Here is a 19,232-nt window from a genome sequence, read left to right as displayed (position 1 = left end):
CTTTGAAATATAATTACTGTTGTAATGTAGGAAAAGCATCAGCCAATTAGTGTACAGCAAATTCCCACGAACAGCAATGTGATAATGACCAGATAATCAGTTTTTGTGATTTTGGTTAAGGTATAAAATATCAAAGTGATTCCTGACAACACAGCCAGCTGCTGATGTCATCAGGCTGTGCCAAGATTCGCACATGCACAGACGGGCTCCTGCTCTTTGTGCGTGCACGGCGTTCTGACTTGCCAGGACTGGTTAGCGCACGTGCCGACAACGTCATCACGTAACCTGTACATCTTTGTGCAACGTGCCTGGTCGGTTCGGCTCCCCTCCCTACCCTGCCACTCTCTCCGGCTGCTCCGCTCCGCTCCCTACCCTGCCACTCTCTCTGACTGCTCCACTCCCCTCCCTACCCTGCCACTCTCTCCAGCAGCTCCACTCCCCTCCCTACCCTGCCACTCTCTCCGGCTGCTCCGCTCCCCTCCCTACCCTGCCACTCTCTCCAGCTGCTCCGCTCCCCTCCCTACCCTGCCACTCTCTCCAGCTGCTCCGCTCCCCTCCCTACCCTGCCACTCTCTCCGGCTGCTCCGCTCCCCTCCCTACCCTGCCACTCTATGCCGGCTGCTCTGCTCCCCTCCCTACCCTGCTGCTCTCTCCGGCTGCTCCACTCCCCTCCCTACCCTGCCACTCTCTCCAGCTGCTCCGCTCCCCTGCCTACCCTGCCACTCTCTCCAGCTGCTCCACTCCCCTCCCTACCCTGCCACTCTCTCCAGCTGCTCCACACCCCACCCTACCCTGCCACTCTCTCCAGCTGCTCCGCTCCCCTCCCTACCCTGCCACTCTCTCCAGCTGCTCCGCTCCCCTCCCTACCCTGCCACTCTCTCCGACTGCTCCACTCCCCTCCCTACCCTGCCACTCTCTCCAGCTGCTCCACTCCCCACCCTACCCTGCCACTCTCTCCAGCTGCTCCGCTCCCCTCCCTACCCTGCCACTCTCTCCAGCTGCTCCGCTCCCCTCCCTACCCTGCCACTCTCTCCAGCTGCTCCGCTCCCCTGCCTACCCTGCCACTCTCCAGCTGCTTCGCTCCCCTCCCTACCCTGCCACTCTCTCCAGCTGCTCCGCTCTCCTCCCTACCCTGCCACTCTCTCCAGCTGCTCCACTCCCCACCCTTCCCTGCCACTCTCTCCAGCTGCTCCACTCCCCACCCTACCCTGCCACTCTCTCCAGCTGCTCCGCTCCCCTCCCTACCCTGCCACTCTCTCCGGCTGCTCCACTCCCCTCCCTACCCTGCCACTCTTTCAGGCTGCTCCGCTCCCCTCCCTACCCTGCCACTCTCTCCAGCTGCTCCGCTCCCCTCCCTACCCTGCCACTCTCTCCGGCTGCTCCGCTCCCTTCCCTAACCTGCCACTCTCTCCAGCAGCTGCGCTCCCCTCCCTACCCTGCCACTCTCCAGCTGCTCCACTCCCCTCCCTACCCTGCCACTCTCTCCAGCTGCTCCACTCCCCTCCCTACCCTGCCACTCTCTCCAGCTGCTCCACTCCCCTCCCTACCCTGCCACTCTCTCCAGCTGCTCCGCTCCCCTCCCTACCCTGCCACTCTCTCCGGCTCTCCGCTCCCCTCCCTACCCTGCCACTTTATGCCGGCTGCTCTGCTCCCCTCCCTACCCTGCTGCTCTCTCCGGCTGCTCCACTCCCCTCCCTACCCTGCCACTCTCTCCAGCTGCTCCGCTCCCCTGCCTACCCTGCCACTCTCTCCAGCTGCTCCACTCCCCTCCCTACCCTGCCACTCTCTCCAGCTGCTCCACACCCCACCCTACCCTGCCACTCTCTCCAGCTGCTCCGCTCCCCTCCCTACCCTGCCACTCTCTCCGGCTGCTCTGCTTCATCCCCTACCCCGCCGCTCTCTCCAGCTGCTCCGCTCCCCTCCCTACCCTGCCATTCTCTCCAGCTGCTCCACTCCATCCCCTATGTCGTCGCTCTCCCCCCACCACCCGCTCTCTCCCCCCACCACCCGCGCGCCCCCCCCACTCTCTCCCCCCGCCACCCGCTCTCTCTCCCCGCCACCCGCTCTTTCCCCTATCCCTCCAGATGCTAGCTTGAGGCTGCGCCCCTTCTCTCCTCTTTGCCACATGCTCCTACATCTTTGCTTCTTAGGGCGGTGCGGTGCGGTGCAGGAAGGAAGCAGGGGTCAGGGAGTGAGTGGCCAGAGCGGAATGGCACTGAAAACAATTTCGATTTCCATTGCGTGCTGCCGCAGGTTTACTTTGCCATTCTGTGATTATATGAGCAACGCCATCTTTAGTCCTGGCAGCTGCCTGAACATCGCAGACGTTTAAGTGGAACAGGTTGCATTTGCACATGTGCCAGTACAGTGCCACCTAGTGGTTGCATTGTCAGCAAATGCAGCCATACAATATTGGTCAGGACACCAATTACTTTTCTTACAGTAGTGAAAAGGCAGATGGGGCTTTGGATTAATGTCTCGGCCAGATGACAGAACCTCCAACTGTGCAGCACTTCCTCTGTAGTGGACTGGGAGTTATAGAGTCCTACAGCACAGAAACAAGCCCTTTGGCCCATTGTGTCTGTGCCAGCCATCAAGCAGTGTCAGACTAAATTATGTGCTCACATCCTGGAGTGGGGCTTCAACCTATGACCTTCTAATTTAGAATCATAGAATGATACAGCACAGAGGAGCCCATTCGACCCATCGTGTCTATGCTGGCTCCATGAAAAAGCTATCCAAATATTCCATTCTCCCACTTTTTCCCCATAGCCTTGAAAATTTTTTCATTTCAAGTATTTATCCCAATTCCCTTTTGAAAGTTATTATTGAATTTGCTTCCACTGCCCTTTCAGACAGTGCATTCCAGATCATAACAACTCACTGCTAAATAAAATTCTCTTCATGTCACCTCAGATTCTTTTGCCAAATACCTTAAATCTGTGTCCTCTGGTTACTGACCCACCTAACAGGGAAACAGTTTCTGCTTATTTACTCTAGGAAAAGCCTTCATAATTTTAAACACTAAGATTAAATCTCCCCTTAACCTTCTAAGAAGGTGGGAGTGGAACCATTGAGCCAACCTGTCCTATTTAAATCATGCTCAGATTCTGCTTCCACCTCCTGTAAATACAAGTGAAGTGAAAGTTTCGGGTAAAGCCCCAAAGCCTCATCTTGTTTATTTTCCTACATTACAACAATCACTACAGTTCAGAAGTACTTCATTGGCTGTAAAGTGCTTTGAGATGTTTGGTGGTTGTGAAAGGCAGTATATAAATGCTGGTCTTTTTTCCAGCATCTCGTTTTTATAATTGGGCTCTTCACAGGCAGTTGCACTCCTTCTAGGAGCCTGTAGATGGTGGTGTTGCACTATCACTGAGCACTATTCAAGAGGTGAAGACGCAATTAATCCACAGCCCTTTTACAACTCAGTGACTGTCTGGGGATTGCATAAGAGTATTAGGGTCAAGCATGGGTGGGAACCACATGTAGGCCAGACTGGGTATGGTGAGAGGACCCCTTCCCTGAAGGACAACAATGACACAGTTGGGTTTTAAAACCAACTGATCATTTTTCATGGTGATTTCCTGGATCCAGTCCATAAGTTACCGGATTTATTGAAAGTCAGAGTCCCTAGAAAAAAATTTAAATTAATGCCGATACCCAGAAATAAAGTGGGATACGTTGTTGGATATAATCTGTTGTCAGGGAAATGTACCATTACCCTACTGAATAAAGAGTGACTCTGTATAGTTACACAGCGAGCGACTCTCACCCTGAGTAAACAGGGATTGTGTACAGTTACAGTGAGTGATCCTCACCCTGAATAAACAGTGACTCTGAACAGTTACACAGTGAGTGACCCTCACCCTGAGTTAACAGTGACTGTACAGTTACACAGTGAGTGACCCTCACCCTGAATAAACAGTGACTCTGTACACTTACACAGTGAGTGACCCTCACCCTGAATAAACAGTGACTCTGTACAGTTACACAGTCAGTGACCCTCACCCTGAATAAACAGTGACTCTGTACAGTTACACAGTCAGTGACCCTTGCCCTGAATAAACTGTGACTCTGTATGGTTACACAGTGGGCAATTCTACCCCTCCTCACTTGGACCTCTGGACCAGTGGCTGTGCTCGAAGCAGAATGATGGAATCGTACTGATTTTTGGATTTCTTTCTTGTGTCTTTAGATGAAGGACATCTTGTCTAACGTTGGCTGTTGTATTGTCGGGCAGACAGCTGATCTGGTGCCAGCCGATAAGAAGCTGTATACAATCAGGGATGTGACATCAACTGTGGACAGTATGCCCCTGATAGCAGGTTAGTGACACAGTGAGAGTAAGTTAGTGGGATACTGACTTAGGTCAGTGGCATGGTGACAGCAGGTTAGTTGAACAGCTTGCCCTATAGGTGATGGAGAAAGGCACATCTTACGATAGCCGGGGCCCGTATCTCAGAAACCCACAGGCTACTTCCTCACTAATTCTCCTCTAACATCTGTTCTACTTCCTGTGCTATAATCATCCTCCACAGAATAGATCTTGGCGCACTTCATTACATGGAAGATGCTATATGAACAGAAGCTGTAACTTGCATTGCTCAGTCCTTGTCTTCCAATAGGAACAGAAGTTGGTTATTTGGCTCATTGAGCCTTCACAGCCACTTTGTTACCCATGGCAGCTCTAAGTCTCGACACATTATTCCCTGTACTCTGTCCAAACCTTTAATCCCTTTACTCCCTATTTAAATGCCCTTCTCCCTTTTAAAGAACTCAGTAGATTCTGTATCCCTGCTCTCCTGAGACAGTGGGTTCTACATTCTCACAGCCTCTGTGACAAAAGCTGTCCTGGGTTCAGCTTAGCTCCAATTCTAAGATTGTCTCTTGTTCTGGATTCACTACTAGAGGGGAGAGTTCCCTGACTCTCCTGCTGATCCCCTTCATAATTTGAAACAAACAGATCACCTCTTAACCTCTTCACTCCCAGCAAATATGACCCAAGGTTGACCCCGTCACTCATCATCAGTCATCTTCTCCACCCCCACCTTAATCCCAGGTACTACCCTGGTGAATCATTACTGAGCCCAGCATCTTCATCTTAAGGTGGGTCACCTAAAACTGAACATAGCACTGCAAATGTGGCCTGCCCAGTGCCCTGTATAACTGCAGTGTGAGTTCCTGCTTCTATAACTCTGACCCCCTTGTGTTGAAGCTCACTGACACATTACTCTTTCTCAGAACTTCTTTAATGGCATCAATCTCTACTGCCATTTTGTTTTAATTGACTAAAGTTTTCCAATCAGTTCAAGGAAAAGAAATGTCAATGTCAAATTTACTTAGGCAATTTGGAACAATGGGTTTGAGGGCTCTTGGACAATAAGCAGTTACTGCTGGAAGAGAGCTCACTGTTTCCTGGCCATTCTGTGATGATATCAAAGATAAAGGATTAGCTGTTTTCAGTAATGTGTGGTTTCTGATTTTCAGCTTCCATATTATCGAAGAAAGGAGCCGAGTCCCTAACTGCTCTGATTCTTGATGTAAAATGTGGAGAAGGAGCGTTGTTCAAGGAGCGCGACAGGGCCAAAGAGCTGGCACAGTATCTGGTCAGTAGTTGGGAAAAAGCCACATACCAGTCCAACAATTTTGGCACAAAGGGATTGGAGTTGGTGCAGTGTAGTGATCCAGTCCATGTTCTGTATGTGACATGTGATGCAGTGTAGCAATCCATGTTTTACGTTCGACACCAGTGTGGTGTGATCAAAGATTCCATCAATTGGTTGGACGCAGCAGCAAAGGAATAGGCAGAACTTAATGGGTGGTTCTGCTGTAAACTGGTGTGAGCTGGAACCTGGGTGTGTGAGGGAGGAGAATTGAGTTGGTTTTAGTGTGGTGCAGTGCATTGGATTGTTGGCATTGCCTGCAGTGGCAGTGGGTGCTCGGAGCTCCCCCCATCACCCACTCAAAACATTTCAATCACACGGAGTAAGGGGGAGACAGAGCAGAGAGGAGGATAGATCTGAGAGGTATCCCTTTACTCTTCACTCTCCAACACCTGTTGGTATTAGTGGAGTTCAATGAGTCTAGTCAGAGACTCTTTGGCCTGTAAATGGACTTTCCCACCCTTCTGGCGGGCGGGAAACTGGGGAGGAAAGGGATGGAATTGCTATCTCTACAGAAAGACTAGCATTCAAGGCCAGAATATGTTGGTTTTTGGAGATTGTGACAGAAAGCACACTTGCCAAATGGAAACATATTAATTTTGGCATATGGAATGCTATTTGAACTTGTACTGGACATTGAACATAATTTGTTTAAAAAGACCACAGAGCAGTGGCTGAAAACATGGCTGTGCATTTGCATTCTGAAAGACAGTTGCCTAGAGAGATAATGGGAGTGCTTCCTGATTCAATTAGCCAGATGGGTTTTGTCAATAGTGATGATCAAAAGACATTGAGCGTCGTTGTCTATTCAAGAGCCAGCACTCCACCCTGTGTCTCGTAAGCTTTGAAGAATCAACAACCGTCGCAGGCGATGCTGTGTCAAACAAAGAGCTGGTCACATGATTCACCTGCTGGCCAACCTGGGAATTGATGGAATTGTGCATCACAGTGAAGTTTTAGGCAGACTGCAATTTTGAAGACAAAAGAGAAGCAAGGTCTCTCTCTCTCTGTCTCCCTCTCATGCAAAGTTCCGGGAACCCATGGAAGCAACTTAAGCCTCAAGACAGAAGACCCCTGCAGCCTTCTGGTACCAGCAAAACAAGTTTGAAAGTGCGCACTGGGCCCCAACAAGAAGTGCAAGACTTAACTTCAATCAAGACTTCACAGCAAAACTAAAAAACTGTAACTGAATTCTATCTACTACTTCAAACCTTCCCCTTTTAATTCTTTCTCCTCCTCTGTATCTATTTGTGTGAGTGTTTATTGTGTATGCATGCGAGCGTGGTCGTGTTGCATATTTTTAGTAGTTTTAACTGAGTAGAGTGTTAAGGTTAATAAACGTACACGTTTCTTATTTAAATCTGAGAAAGCCTGTCTGATTGATTCCTTTACAATTGCAATTAGAGAGCAGTGAACAATGACTCACTGAGGTGAAGCTAAAAACACTGTGTTTTAAAAGTTAAACCCTGTTATGGCCAAACCAGGAAAGGGGCGAGATGGGAGCCTTAGACCCCTTCCTCACCTGTGCATAACATAAATTTGGGGACGAACGTCTGAGCCTGGACCATAGATACAGAAATTGGAAGTGGGAAGTCAAATTGATCCCAATCAACAAGAGAAAAGATTTCATACAGGTTTTCTTGTGGGTGTGTGTGCTTGAATGCTAACATGTCCGCGACCGAAGCCAGAACACTCCCAAGCCAGGGTGGAGTAACCTGGGATAAGTTAAAGGCACTGTCTATGGAGGAGTTGCAAAATATGGCTGAGGAAAGTGGGATCACTTTCCGTGCCAAGGCTAGGAAATTCGAACTCCTAAGACTAGTGGCCAACCACTTTTCCCTCAAATCTGAAGAATCAGAGACAGGATTAGAAATAGACCTCAACAGGGTATTGCTATCAAAGATACAACTGGAACAGAGGAAACTTGAATTAGAAGAGAGAAAGAGAGAGAGAGAAATTTCCAAAAGGAACGGGAGGAAAGAGAGCTGAGGCGGCTTGAGTTAACTAGGGGGCGATAGAGTAACCCCAGTGAAAGCATGGAAAGTACAAGCAGTGCGGGGCTGTGTACTGAATTTTAAAAATTTTCCCAACTGATTCCAAAATTCAATGAGGGAGATGTGGAAGCATTTTTTGTATCTTTTGAGAAAATTACAAGGCAGTTAAAATGGCCGGCTGAGAGTTGGACTCTTCTGCTGCAAAGCAAGCTAATGGGAAAAGCCCATGAGGTTTATTCCTTGTTGCCCGATGAGAGTTCATCAAATTATGAACTGGCAAAAAATGCTATCCTCTGGGCATATAAGTTAGTACCAGAAGCCTATCACCAAAAGTTCTGAATCCTCAGGAAAACAGACTGATCAAACTTACTTGGAGTTTGAGAGAAGTAAGCAGCTGGATTTTGACCAGTGGTTGAGGGCTCTTAAAGTTCTGCACAGCTATGAAAACCTCAGAGAGATAATTCTCCTTGAGGAATTTAAAAACTCTCTCCACTCTCCATAAAGACCCATGTGGAGGAACAAAAAGTACATAGGGTGAGACAAGCTGCAGTTCTGGCTGCTGAGTTTGCTCGAATATACAAGTTGGTTCCCCAGGGGAAAACTGTTCCTAATCACCCTCACAAATCTGAAAAGGACAAAGAGTGGGAAGGTGATAGTAGCCCAAGCTGTTCTGGGAGAGAAAGAAAAGTAGGACACATAGGGGGCCCTCCTCCAGCCAAAAAGGATAGTGCTGTAAGTAGGAGTGAGACCCAGAGTAAAGGCCTACTTGGGTTTAAATTAAAACCCAACCCGGGCCTGACCCGACCACAGCCAAACTGAACCCGACTGGAGCCCAAGTCCTTTAATTTTTTTCATGCCTGACCTGACCCAAATATCGCAATGAAATTAATAATATCAAACATGTTATTGAAACAGAAAAAAATCACATCAAAACATAGATTAAAAAGAAAACAAATAGCCTACTCTCAACAAAGCACCCAATGGGCAGTTAAATGAACATTTGATTTCATAGTCTCAGTTACAGACATAGCAAAAAAAAACACGCTAAAATGTAATAATACATTTATTTATAAAACATGGAACCAGTACAGTCCAGTCCGACCGGACCCGAGCCCAAATGCTGGACACAGAATACAGACCCGACCCCACCCGAACCCCACACATGTAGTTGGGTTTGGGTCAGGTAGCCAGGCTTTAACCCAGAGACCTGTGTGCTTCCATTGTGCTAAGACAGGTCATCAAAGAGCTAACTACAGGGAAGGCCTGTAGGGTTAATCAGGGCACATTCGCTCAGTGAAGGAGAAGGGACCCTGATGGACAAGCTGTGGCTTTAATTGCAGCAATAGTAAGACCCAGAAAATATACTGCTGCGGGTGTAGGAAAATTTAATAGGATTCCTTCAGGTTATCAGGGTTTGTGTCTGAAGGGAGAGTAACCCCATATCCCTTGAGTGGGACAAGCAAGCCCATAGTAATACTCAGGGACACAGGGGCTACGAGATCCCTTTTACTGGGAAAAGGCCTGACCATTCCCCCAGAGAGTGCAGTAAATACCACAATGATAGTAAATGGTATTGGAGGGCAGTGTACGCCCGTACCTATACACAGGGTGCACTTGGAGTGCGACCTAGTTTCGGGACCAGTGACTGTAGGGACTGTCTCTGGTTTGCCTGTGGATGGGGTTGACCTTCTCCTAGGTAATGATCTGATGGTGGTGAGGGTATTAGCTTCCCCAGTAGTGAAAGAGAGACCACAGGAGGTCAGAGAGACAGACAGTGGCAGGAGATGGTCCTCTACCGTTGCCCTGAATGTGTAGTTAATCCCCCAGAGGAGACTGCATTGGCACTGCAGGCAGATGACCATGAGGTCTGTCTGTCTGACTTTCTTTGGAAAGTTAGAGGATCTAGGAAATGGATTAAATGGATCTTCCCTAGTTCAGGCTCAGCAAGCAAACGTTGTGCTGAGAGAGTTAGCACAGGCTGCCCAGACTGAAACTGAAGCAGAGGGAGTCCCTGATTGCTATTATTTAAAGAATGAGGTACTGATGAGGAAATGGAGTTCTCCTCACAGACCTAAGGACAAAGAGTGAACCGTGGTTCACCAGTTAGTGGTGTCACAGAGGTACCGGAGAGAAATATTAAGAATGGCCCATGAGGTTACAGTGGCTGTACATGTTGTTATACGAGAAACCAAAGCCTGCATAAGACAGTAGTTTGACTGACCAAAACTCCACAAAGATGTGGTGGAGTACTGTAGGAGTTGCCACATCTGCCAGGTTGAGGGGAAAGCACAACCTACAGTAAAATCTGCACCCCTAAGCCCAGTACCAGCATTTGGAGGACCCTCCAGCAGAGGGCTGGTGAACTGTAAGGGACCCCTGCCGAGAACAAAAAGGACGGACAGGCACAGGGCTGGTAAAAGGTTAGAGAGGGAAAGGGAAAAAGGGCAAAGGGGACAGGTTAAAGGAGGTCTGGGAAAAACCCCTACTGTCTGGTCAGCCAACCCCAAAATGTTGGAAAAATTAGACCCACATCCTCCTATGTAAATGCAGATACCAGAAGCACCCCACCAGAGTTGCGAACAGCATTTACAGACACCTGCAGGGATAAAGAAAGTCCTCAAGAGAGCCGAGAAACCGTGAGGGTGATGCCTCACCTAGCCAAAGTGTTGCAAGGGAGTGCAGTAGAATCTGGACAAATACCTGCAAGCAAGAATGTCCCAGAGGACATAGGGAAGATTAGCAAAGAATCATCCCCCATAGTCAGGAGAAAAAGGAACCAACCATACCCTAAAGTGAAAACCACTTGAATGATTCCTCAGAGCACAGAAAGAGAGATCAGAGTGGGTCCGCCCCACTGCCGACTCCCATGATCAGAACTCCAAACCAGGACTAATTGAATCTAACCATCCCCCTGCAGACCTCAACAGGAGCAAAGGGTCCATAGACAATTTTGGAAATGTGCAAACTGCAAACTTTCCCAAAAATCACATGTTTATTGGGATGCCCATTCCCAAAGTATTGCAGGCTGCTAGTGAAGAAACTTTAAATCCTTTGGGCAACACATAACTATCTCAGATCCACCTCAAGGACAAAAAGGGCAGCCCAAAGCAGCACTGCTACAAAGCAAAGATAGACTGTAAGAATTTTAAGATTTCTGAATAAATGGAGAATGAATGAGAGAAATGCATGTGTGTTTTCCTGTACTTTCTCTTCCTTCTCATTTATAATGAAATGCTCCCCCTAATGTCACATTTCATTCGGCCAGAGTTGGAGGTGTGAGAGAAACCACATCTGCCAAATAGAAACTTATTAATTTCAGCATATGGAACACTATTTGAACTTGTACTGGACATTGAACATAACTTGTTTAAAAAGACCACAGAGCAGCGATTGAAAACATGGCTGCACATTTGCGTTCTGAGCGACAGTTGCCTAGCGAGATAATGGGAGTGCACCCTGATTCAATTAGCCAGATGGGTTTTGTCAATAGTGATGATCAAAAGACATTGAGAGTCGTTGTCTGTGTAACAGCCAGCACTCCACCTGCCCCCCCACCACTGAGTGTGTCCAGTGAGCTTTGAAGAATCAACAACCCTTGCAGGTGATGCTGTGTCAAACAAAGAGCAGGTCACATGACTAACCTGCTGGCCAACCTGGGAATTGATGGAATTGTGCATCACAGTGAAGTTTTAGGCAGACTGCAATTTTGAAGACAAAAGAGAAGCAAGGTCTCTCTCTCTCTGTCTCCCTCTCACACAAAGTTCCGGGAACCCACGGAAGCAACTTAAGCCTCAAGACCAAAGGCCCCTGCAGCCCTCTGGTACCAGCAAAACAATTTTGAAAGTGCGCACTGGGCCCCAACAAGAAGTGCAAGACTTAACTTCAATCAAGACTTCACAGCAAAACTAAAAAACTGTAACTGAATTCTATCCACTATGTCAAACCTTCCCCCTTTAATTCTTTCTCCTCCTCTGTATCTATTTGTGTGCGTGCTTATCGTGTATGCATTCTTGCGTGGTTGCGTTGCGTATTTTTAGTAGTTTTAACTGAGGTAGAGAGTTACGGTTAATAAACTTACACCTTTCTTGTTTAAACTTGAGAAAGCCCGTCTGATTGATTCCTTTACAACATAGCATACAAGGCTACGGGCCAAGTGCTGGAAAATGGGATTAGAATGATAGCCGGCATGGACATGACGGGCCGACGGCCCTGTTTCTGTGCTGTACAAAGAACAGTACAGCACAGGAACAGGCCATTCGGCCCTCCAAGCCTGCGCCGATCTTGATGCCTGCCTAAACTGAAACCTTCTGCACTTCCGGGGACCATATCCCTCTATTCCCATCCTATTCATGTATTTGTCAAGATGCCTCTTAAACGTCATTATCGTACCTGCTTCCACCACCTCCCACGACAGCAAGTTCCAGGCACTCACCACCCTTTGTGTAAAGAATTTGCCTGGCACATCCCCTCTAAACTTTGCACCTCTCACCTTAAACCTATGTCCGCTAGTAACTGACTCTTCCACCCTGGGAAAAAGCTTCTGACTATCCACTCTGTCCATGCCGCTCATAACTTTGTAAACCTCTATTATGTCACCCCTCCACCTCCGTCATTCCAGTGAAAACAATCCGAGTTTATCCAACCTCTCCTCATAGCTAATGCCCACCAGACCAGGCAACATCTTGGTAAACCTCTTCTGTACCCTCTCCAAAGCCTCCACGTCCTTCTGGTAGTGTGGCGACCAGAATTGCATGCAATATTCTAAGTGTGGCCTAACTAAAGTTCTGTACAGCTGCAGCATGACTTGCCAATTTTTATACTCTATGCCCCGACCGATGAAGGCAAGCATGCCGTATGCCTTCTTGACTACCTTATCCACCTGCGTTGCCACTTTCAGTGACCTGTGGACCTGTACGCCCAGATCTCTCTGCCTGTCACTACTCCCAAGAGTTCTGCCATTTACTGTATACTTCCCACCTGCATTAGATCTTCCAAAATGCATTACCTCACATTTGTCCGGATTAAACACCATCTGCCATTTCTCCGCCCAAGTCTCCAACCAATCTATATCCTGCTGTATCCTCTGGCAATCCTCATCACTATCCGCAACTCCACCAACCTTTGTGTCGTCCGCAAACTTACTAATAAGACCAGCTACATTTTCCTCCAAATCATTTATATATCCCTGCGGAACACCACTGGGACCTTTGCTCTTTGTAGTATATATAAATGATTTGGAGGAAAATGTAGGTGTTCTGATAACTCTATGACAATCACACAGCAGCGAGCAAGTACTCATTGAGGTGAAACTAAAAACACTCTGTGTTTTAAAAGTTAATCCCTGTCATGGCCAAACCAGGAAAAGGGCGAGGGGGAGCCTGAGACCCCTTCCTCCCCTGTGTGTAACAAGATAAAGAATTGTAGAAACTGTGCACCTCAAACTTTGAAGCTGAAAATTGCAAGGTTTAAAGCTTGCAGGTCCCTCCCTCAGATTAGATATATGATGTGTTTGTGATGGGGTGATTGCAGTTTTCCTCACTCACTGTTGAGATGAAATTACTCACCCAATGTAGAGTGGACCTCTAAAGCTTCCTGATCTTGGTTCGTGCCTAGCGCTTGGTGGCCTCCCATTGCCCAGCAAGCTTTATAACTACTGATCATTCCTTGATGCATTGAATGCATCATTTCTTCTGTTATGAGTTCCCCAGTGACTGATCAATATATTTTGTTTTAAATCTTTAGGTATATGTTGGAAATCACATGGGGATTCAAACAGCTGCCATCCTCTCCAAGATGAACAATCCCATCGGGAGATGTATTGGGAACTCTCTAGAAGTCATTGAATCCATTGAATGCCTGAAGGGCAAGGGGCACAAGGACTTGGAGGAACTGGTCACTTGCTTAGGTCAGTCAAGAACAGCATCCAGTGTGTAAGCGATGGACAGCATGGATAACTAAAGAACACAAGAAACCTTGTAATGACAATGCTCATTGGGCCATTAGTCTCACTCTTTCCACAGCCCATGCATGGCCACTTCAACTGGGAACTCTGTCTCCTCCAACCCAAGACCTCTGCACTCTTTCCAAGCTCCCAGGTTTATTAATATCTCATACCCTTAGTCCTCAGGTACAGGTCCAGTTTCTTTTCAAAGGCATCAGTTGAGTTGGATTAACCATTTTTTTGGTAATCTGTGCAATTTCTCTAATATCCTGTGAGAAAAAGTGTTCCAATCTCCAATCTTCTTTGAGGTTTATGAAAAAATTTCTCCTCATCTCCGACTTAAAAGGGATACCTCATTCTTAAACTGTGTCCCCTAGTTCTAGTTTCCGCTGCAAGAGGAAACATCCTCCCGATATACACTCTATCAAGTCCCCTCAGAATCTTTTATGTTTCAATAAGATCACCTCTCATTTTTTGTGAACTCCACTGGGTATAGGCCCAACCGCTTTAGCCTTTCTTCATAAGATAACTCTTTCATCCCCGGAATTAGTCGAGTGAACCTTCTCTGAACTGCTTCGAACGCAATTGTATCCTTTTTCAAATAAGGAGACCAAAACTGTACACAGCCCTCCAGATGTGGTCTCACCAAGGTCCTGTACAACTGCAGTAAACCTTACCTACTTTTATAATAAAAACAGGAAATGCTGGAGAGGCTCTGCGGGTCTGGCGGGATCTGTGGAGAGAGAGGCAGAGTTGGCGTTTCGGATCAGTGACCCTTCTTCAGAAGAAGGTCACTGACGGTTCTGAGGAGGGGCCACTGACCTAAGGCGTTGGCTCTCCTTCTCTCTCCACAGATGCTGCTAGACCTGCTGAGTGTTTCCAGAATTTCTTGTTTTTATTTCAGATTTCCAGCATCTGCAGTATTTTGCTTTTACTTCCCTACTTTTATACTTGATTCCCCTTGCAATAAATGCCAACATTCCATTTGCCTTCCTAATCAGTTGCTGTACCTGCATACTAACCTTTTGTGATCCATGTACCAAGATACCCAGATCCCTCTGTACCATAGAGTTCTGCAATCTACCTCTATTTAAATAATATACAGCTTTTCTATTCTTCCTGTCAAAGTGGACAAGTTCACATTTTCCCACATTATATTCCATCTGCCAAATTTTTGTCCACTCACTTAATCTATTTAAATCCCTTTGTAGACGCTTCACATCCTCTTGACAACTTACTTTCCTTCCTATGTTGGTGTCATCAGCAAATTTAGATACCATACATTCAGTCCCTTCATCCAAGTCATTAATATAGATTGTAAATAATTGAGGCCCCAGCACTGATCCCTGTGGCAGTCCACGAGTAATGGCTCGCCAACCCAAAAATGATCCATTTATCCCGATTATCTGTTTCCTGTTAGCTAACTAGTCATTTATCCATGCTAATGTGTTAACCCCTACACCGTGTGCTCTTATCTTGTGTAGTGTTACGACCAAGGTGGGAGGAGTGCACTTTTAATTCTTGTCCCACGTCTCCACAGGTCACAACATATATTTAAATTTTCCCACTTACCGATCCAGTCAACCATATACTCTATTTTTCCCAGAATAAAAGACACCAACCAGGTTTCTTTAAATAAACAACAAAATTATCAGTTTATTATTAAACACATCTTAACCAATAATGAAGTAAAACATATAGACACAAATTGAAATATTAAAGCCCCTTATTTATCTTAGCCCTTCACATACACACATGCAGACTCTGGTTAACCGGAAAAAATAAAAGGGATTTTTGTTTATAGCACTATTACGAAGAAAACAAAAAGAACCACTTAGGCGGCATACTTGTCTTTGGTTTTGGTTTGGAGTCCCAAATGCGTACAGACAGCTGTCACTAGGATCTTCCTAGAACTGTTCTTTCCAGACGATCTTGAAGATCAGTTTAGGTCGGCTTTCCAAGAAATGCAGCTGCAGAGGCTTCAGATAGGTCTTACAGCAGAAATGTGACAACAAGGTTTCAGTTCCCACACACTTGATATGCAGGGTTTTTCCAAATACAGTTGGAATTAGGAAACTGACACATTGGAAATGCAGGATTTCTTTTCAAGGGAGAAAGATGAGCTGGGTCTTCCTTGGCAGGCAAAAAACAACTGTTTGTCACAATTCAAAGTGAAACTAAAAACATTCCAGAGGTCAAGCCTCCTGAACTCTATAAATCTTGGTCTGTCACTTCTTTGTAAACATCTCCCCAAATCAAAAATAACCCCTGCTGGGTGATTATCCACTTCCAGTTAGACTTGTTTCCAAGCCAAGTCCAGGAACCTCCTGGTGACTTTAAAAAAAAACACAATGTTCAGCATCTCTTCAAGATTCCAGATGAATCAATGTCCATAATTCAACTATAAGTCCTTAAAACATATTGTACAGAAAAAAAGCATTCTTGTAACACCACTGCCCTTGGAGAAATGAGAAGCTATTTTTAAATGCGTTTCATTACCAAGTGTAAAAAACAGAAGATGAAAACATTTTAAAATACATTTTCACACTCATCCCCATTCACTCTTTACTTGTAGTTAATACAATTTTGCTTTGTACCATCTTTGCACTCATATTAACTCCATAAAAAGTTAGATTCACGATAAAGCATCTGCAATAACATTATTTTTGCCAGCAATATGGATAGTCTTTAAGTGATAGGGCTGTAATAGTAAACTCCATCGGAACAGCCTGGCATTCTGGTATTTAAATTTTTCCACAAAGTTTTATCACCAAATCAGTCGGCTGCAACCTTCCAGACAGAGCCCCGCAGTTGTTCCAAGTGGTCCTTCCAAGTGTCACTGTCGACAAGCACATCATCAAGGTAAACCACACAATTACGAATAAGGGCAAAATACTGCAGGTGCTGGAAATCTGAAATAAAAACATGAAAATCTGGAAATACTCAGCAGGTCTAGCAGCATCTTTGGAGAGTGAAGCAGAGTTAACGTTTCAGATCAGTGGCCCTTCATCAGTACTGACAAATGTCAGAAATGTAATAGGTTTTAAGCAAATAAAGTGGGGGTGGGCAAGAGATAACAAAGGGCAAGGTGTTGATAGGACAAAGAGTCACAGAGAATAACTGACCAGAAAGTCATGGAGTAAAGACAGACAGTATGTTAATGGTATGTTGAAAGAGAGGGTGAAGAGGAGATTCACCAGGATGTTGCCTGGGCTGGAGCATTTCAGCTATGAAGAGAGACTGAAAAGGCTGGGGTTGCTTTCCTTAGAGCAGAGAAGGCTGAGGGGAGATATGATTGAGGTATACAAAATTATGAGGGGCATTGAGAGATTAAATAGGAAGAAACTCTTCCCTTAGTGGAGGGTCAATAACCAGGGGGCATAGATTTAAGGTAAGGTGCAGGAGGCTTAGAGGGGATTTGAGAAAAAACATTTCCACCCAGTGGGTGGTTGGAATCTGGAACGCACTACCTGAAGAGGTGGTAGACGCAGGAACCCTCACAGCATTAAAGAAATATTTAGATGAGCACTTGAAACGCCATAGCATACAAGGCTATGGGTCAAGTGCTGGAAAATGGGATTAGAATAGTTAGGTACTTGATGGCCAGCACAGACACGATGGGCCGAAGGGCCTGTTTCTGTGCTGTATAACTCTGTGACTCTACTTGTCTGCAGGAGTTCAGATGCTCTTGATGCCAATTGACCTCACACACACTCAGCACAATCCTGAGCCCAGTTTGGGAATGGCATTGCCTCAAATGTGTGTTATAACATAGACAGTGGAGAGGAAGGGTCATTGTAGGAAACCCTTGTCCCTTATTGTGCTTCTTAGGGATAAATGGGAACCTCATTCCAAAATGCTAGGTTAACAGCTCTGTTATTGTGAACAGGTGGATTTGGCCTAATGTGGACATTTTGGGGCTGAATGCACAAGCTTTAGCTAAGGTTTGGAAGGTTGGGGCAGTGGGTAAATGTGCCACACAGTGTGATACCAAGTCAAAGAGACCAGGCAGGTCCCAGGCTGGGGTGAGCTCACTGGTCTCAGCCTGGTCGATGATGGGATTGGTACAGATGATCTCAAGTGTCATTAGGCTACAGACGGGTTAATTGCCTAGAGTTTCTGCTCCCATTTGTGAGGCAATGACCACTACTGGGAACGTTTGTTTTAGTGTGGAACTTGCCGAGCATCGGTGAATATTGCTGTAACCTGGAGCATTCTCACGGTGCCAGCAAATGGGTATCAAATTCTACCATCTGTACTGAGTGGGGCAAGAGCGAGGGGTGGTGGACCCCACCTGCAGGCAGCTGCAGACAGTCGCACATGCAAACAGACTCAAAGTCACGTGTGCTTATTCACATCACACATCAATTTTATTAACATGTTTGTTTCCACCTTCAATAGGAAGCCACCTACTCCATATGTGCGGAAAAGCCGGGAGCTTAAAGGCTGGAGAGAAGGCCATCAAGGATGTATTAGAGAATGGCTGCGCTCTTGGCAAGTTCCAAGCCATGCTGGTGGCACAGGGAGTGCCCGTTGACTTGGCCAAAGCTCTTTGTCAGGGGAAAGAGGTCCTGAAACGTGCAAAGAAACAGGAAGAACTGAAGGCTGAGGCTGGAGGTATTTTTTTACATTGTGTTAAAGAGTGACAGCACAAACTCCTGCTGATTCAAATGAATAGCATTATGATGATTGGTCTGGATACTTTATCCAAAGGTGGGCTTTACAGTGTGAGAGGCTGCTTGTCTAGTCCCTCCTGATGTGATTTAAGGCACCAGTGGGGGTGCAGCTGTTTCCCTCAGTGAGCCGGGGAAAAGTTATCAGACAAGGTCCCTTCCCCCAATTGCTACTCATTGATCTCTGCATTGAGCGTGGGCTTGGCTTCCCTGCCACTCATGATCAGAAGACTGCTGACACACACTGTCCAGACATGGCCTCCATCGGACTGTACCCACAGACTGTCGGTCAAAGCTAAGTCCCATGTTGGAGGAGAAGAAGGCAAAAGAGGTGATAACTGTGGGTTAAGTATTGTACCTGAATGGATTTATCAGTGTTCTTATTCTTTCCACTAGCCCATATTTAACAGGATAGGACTCGCCAAAGACAATCCTTGAGTAACTAACTGAGGGGTACTCGAGAAGTGTGAGAAACACCTGTAGCCCCACTAACATCCAGAAAACTTTCTTTTCCACTCTCCTCAAAGGTGGTGAGAATTGGGCATTCTGTACGTTTACACCTATCAATCCTGACATCACCTGTGCCATTGTGGTAGAAGGACCCTGTAAATAAATGGATGTTCCATCCGTAAATTTGGATATTGAAAACTGGAGACAACGTCAAATGTGAAAAATTCCATAAGTTTTGATCCTTATACTGTCTTAGACCTCAACTCCAAATAATCCAACGTCATCCATAATCCATCCAACATTATCCCCAATCGACCCAATATCATCCCCAATCGACCCAATATCATCCCCAATCTATTCAACATTATCCCTAATTTACCTAACAATATCTCCAAGCTATTCAACATCATCACTGATCTATCTGGCATCATCTCATATGCCTGCAACATCATCCCAATCAACGTCTTCCCCAATCTATTCAATATCATCCACAATGCAACAAGGAGTT

At 46.3% G+C, this 19,232-nt stretch overlaps 1 protein-coding gene across 8 annotated transcripts in view; it reads left to right on the top strand.

Moving 5' to 3' along the window:
- tymp (thymidine phosphorylase) overlaps positions 1 to 19,232 on the top strand; it is a 67,260-nt gene that overhangs the window by 38,706 nt on the left and 9,322 nt on the right. For all 8 annotated transcript variants that reach the window (XM_068059343.1, XM_068059340.1, XM_068059338.1 and 5 more), the window contains 4 exons: positions 4,199 to 4,328; positions 5,491 to 5,609; positions 13,403 to 13,565; positions 18,003 to 18,218. In XM_068059343.1, the coding sequence (XP_067915444.1) occupies positions 4,199 to 4,328; positions 5,491 to 5,609; positions 13,403 to 13,565; positions 18,003 to 18,218 (628 nt within the window). The remainder of the gene's footprint in view (positions 1 to 4,198; positions 4,329 to 5,490; positions 5,610 to 13,402; positions 13,566 to 18,002; positions 18,219 to 19,232) is intronic.

This window comes from Heterodontus francisci, chromosome 27 (assembly GCF_036365525.1).
Source record: "Heterodontus francisci isolate sHetFra1 chromosome 27, sHetFra1.hap1, whole genome shotgun sequence".
Classification (NCBI taxonomy): Eukaryota; Metazoa; Chordata; class Chondrichthyes; order Heterodontiformes; family Heterodontidae; genus Heterodontus; species Heterodontus francisci.
This window is presented reverse-complemented; position numbering and strand designations above follow the sequence as displayed.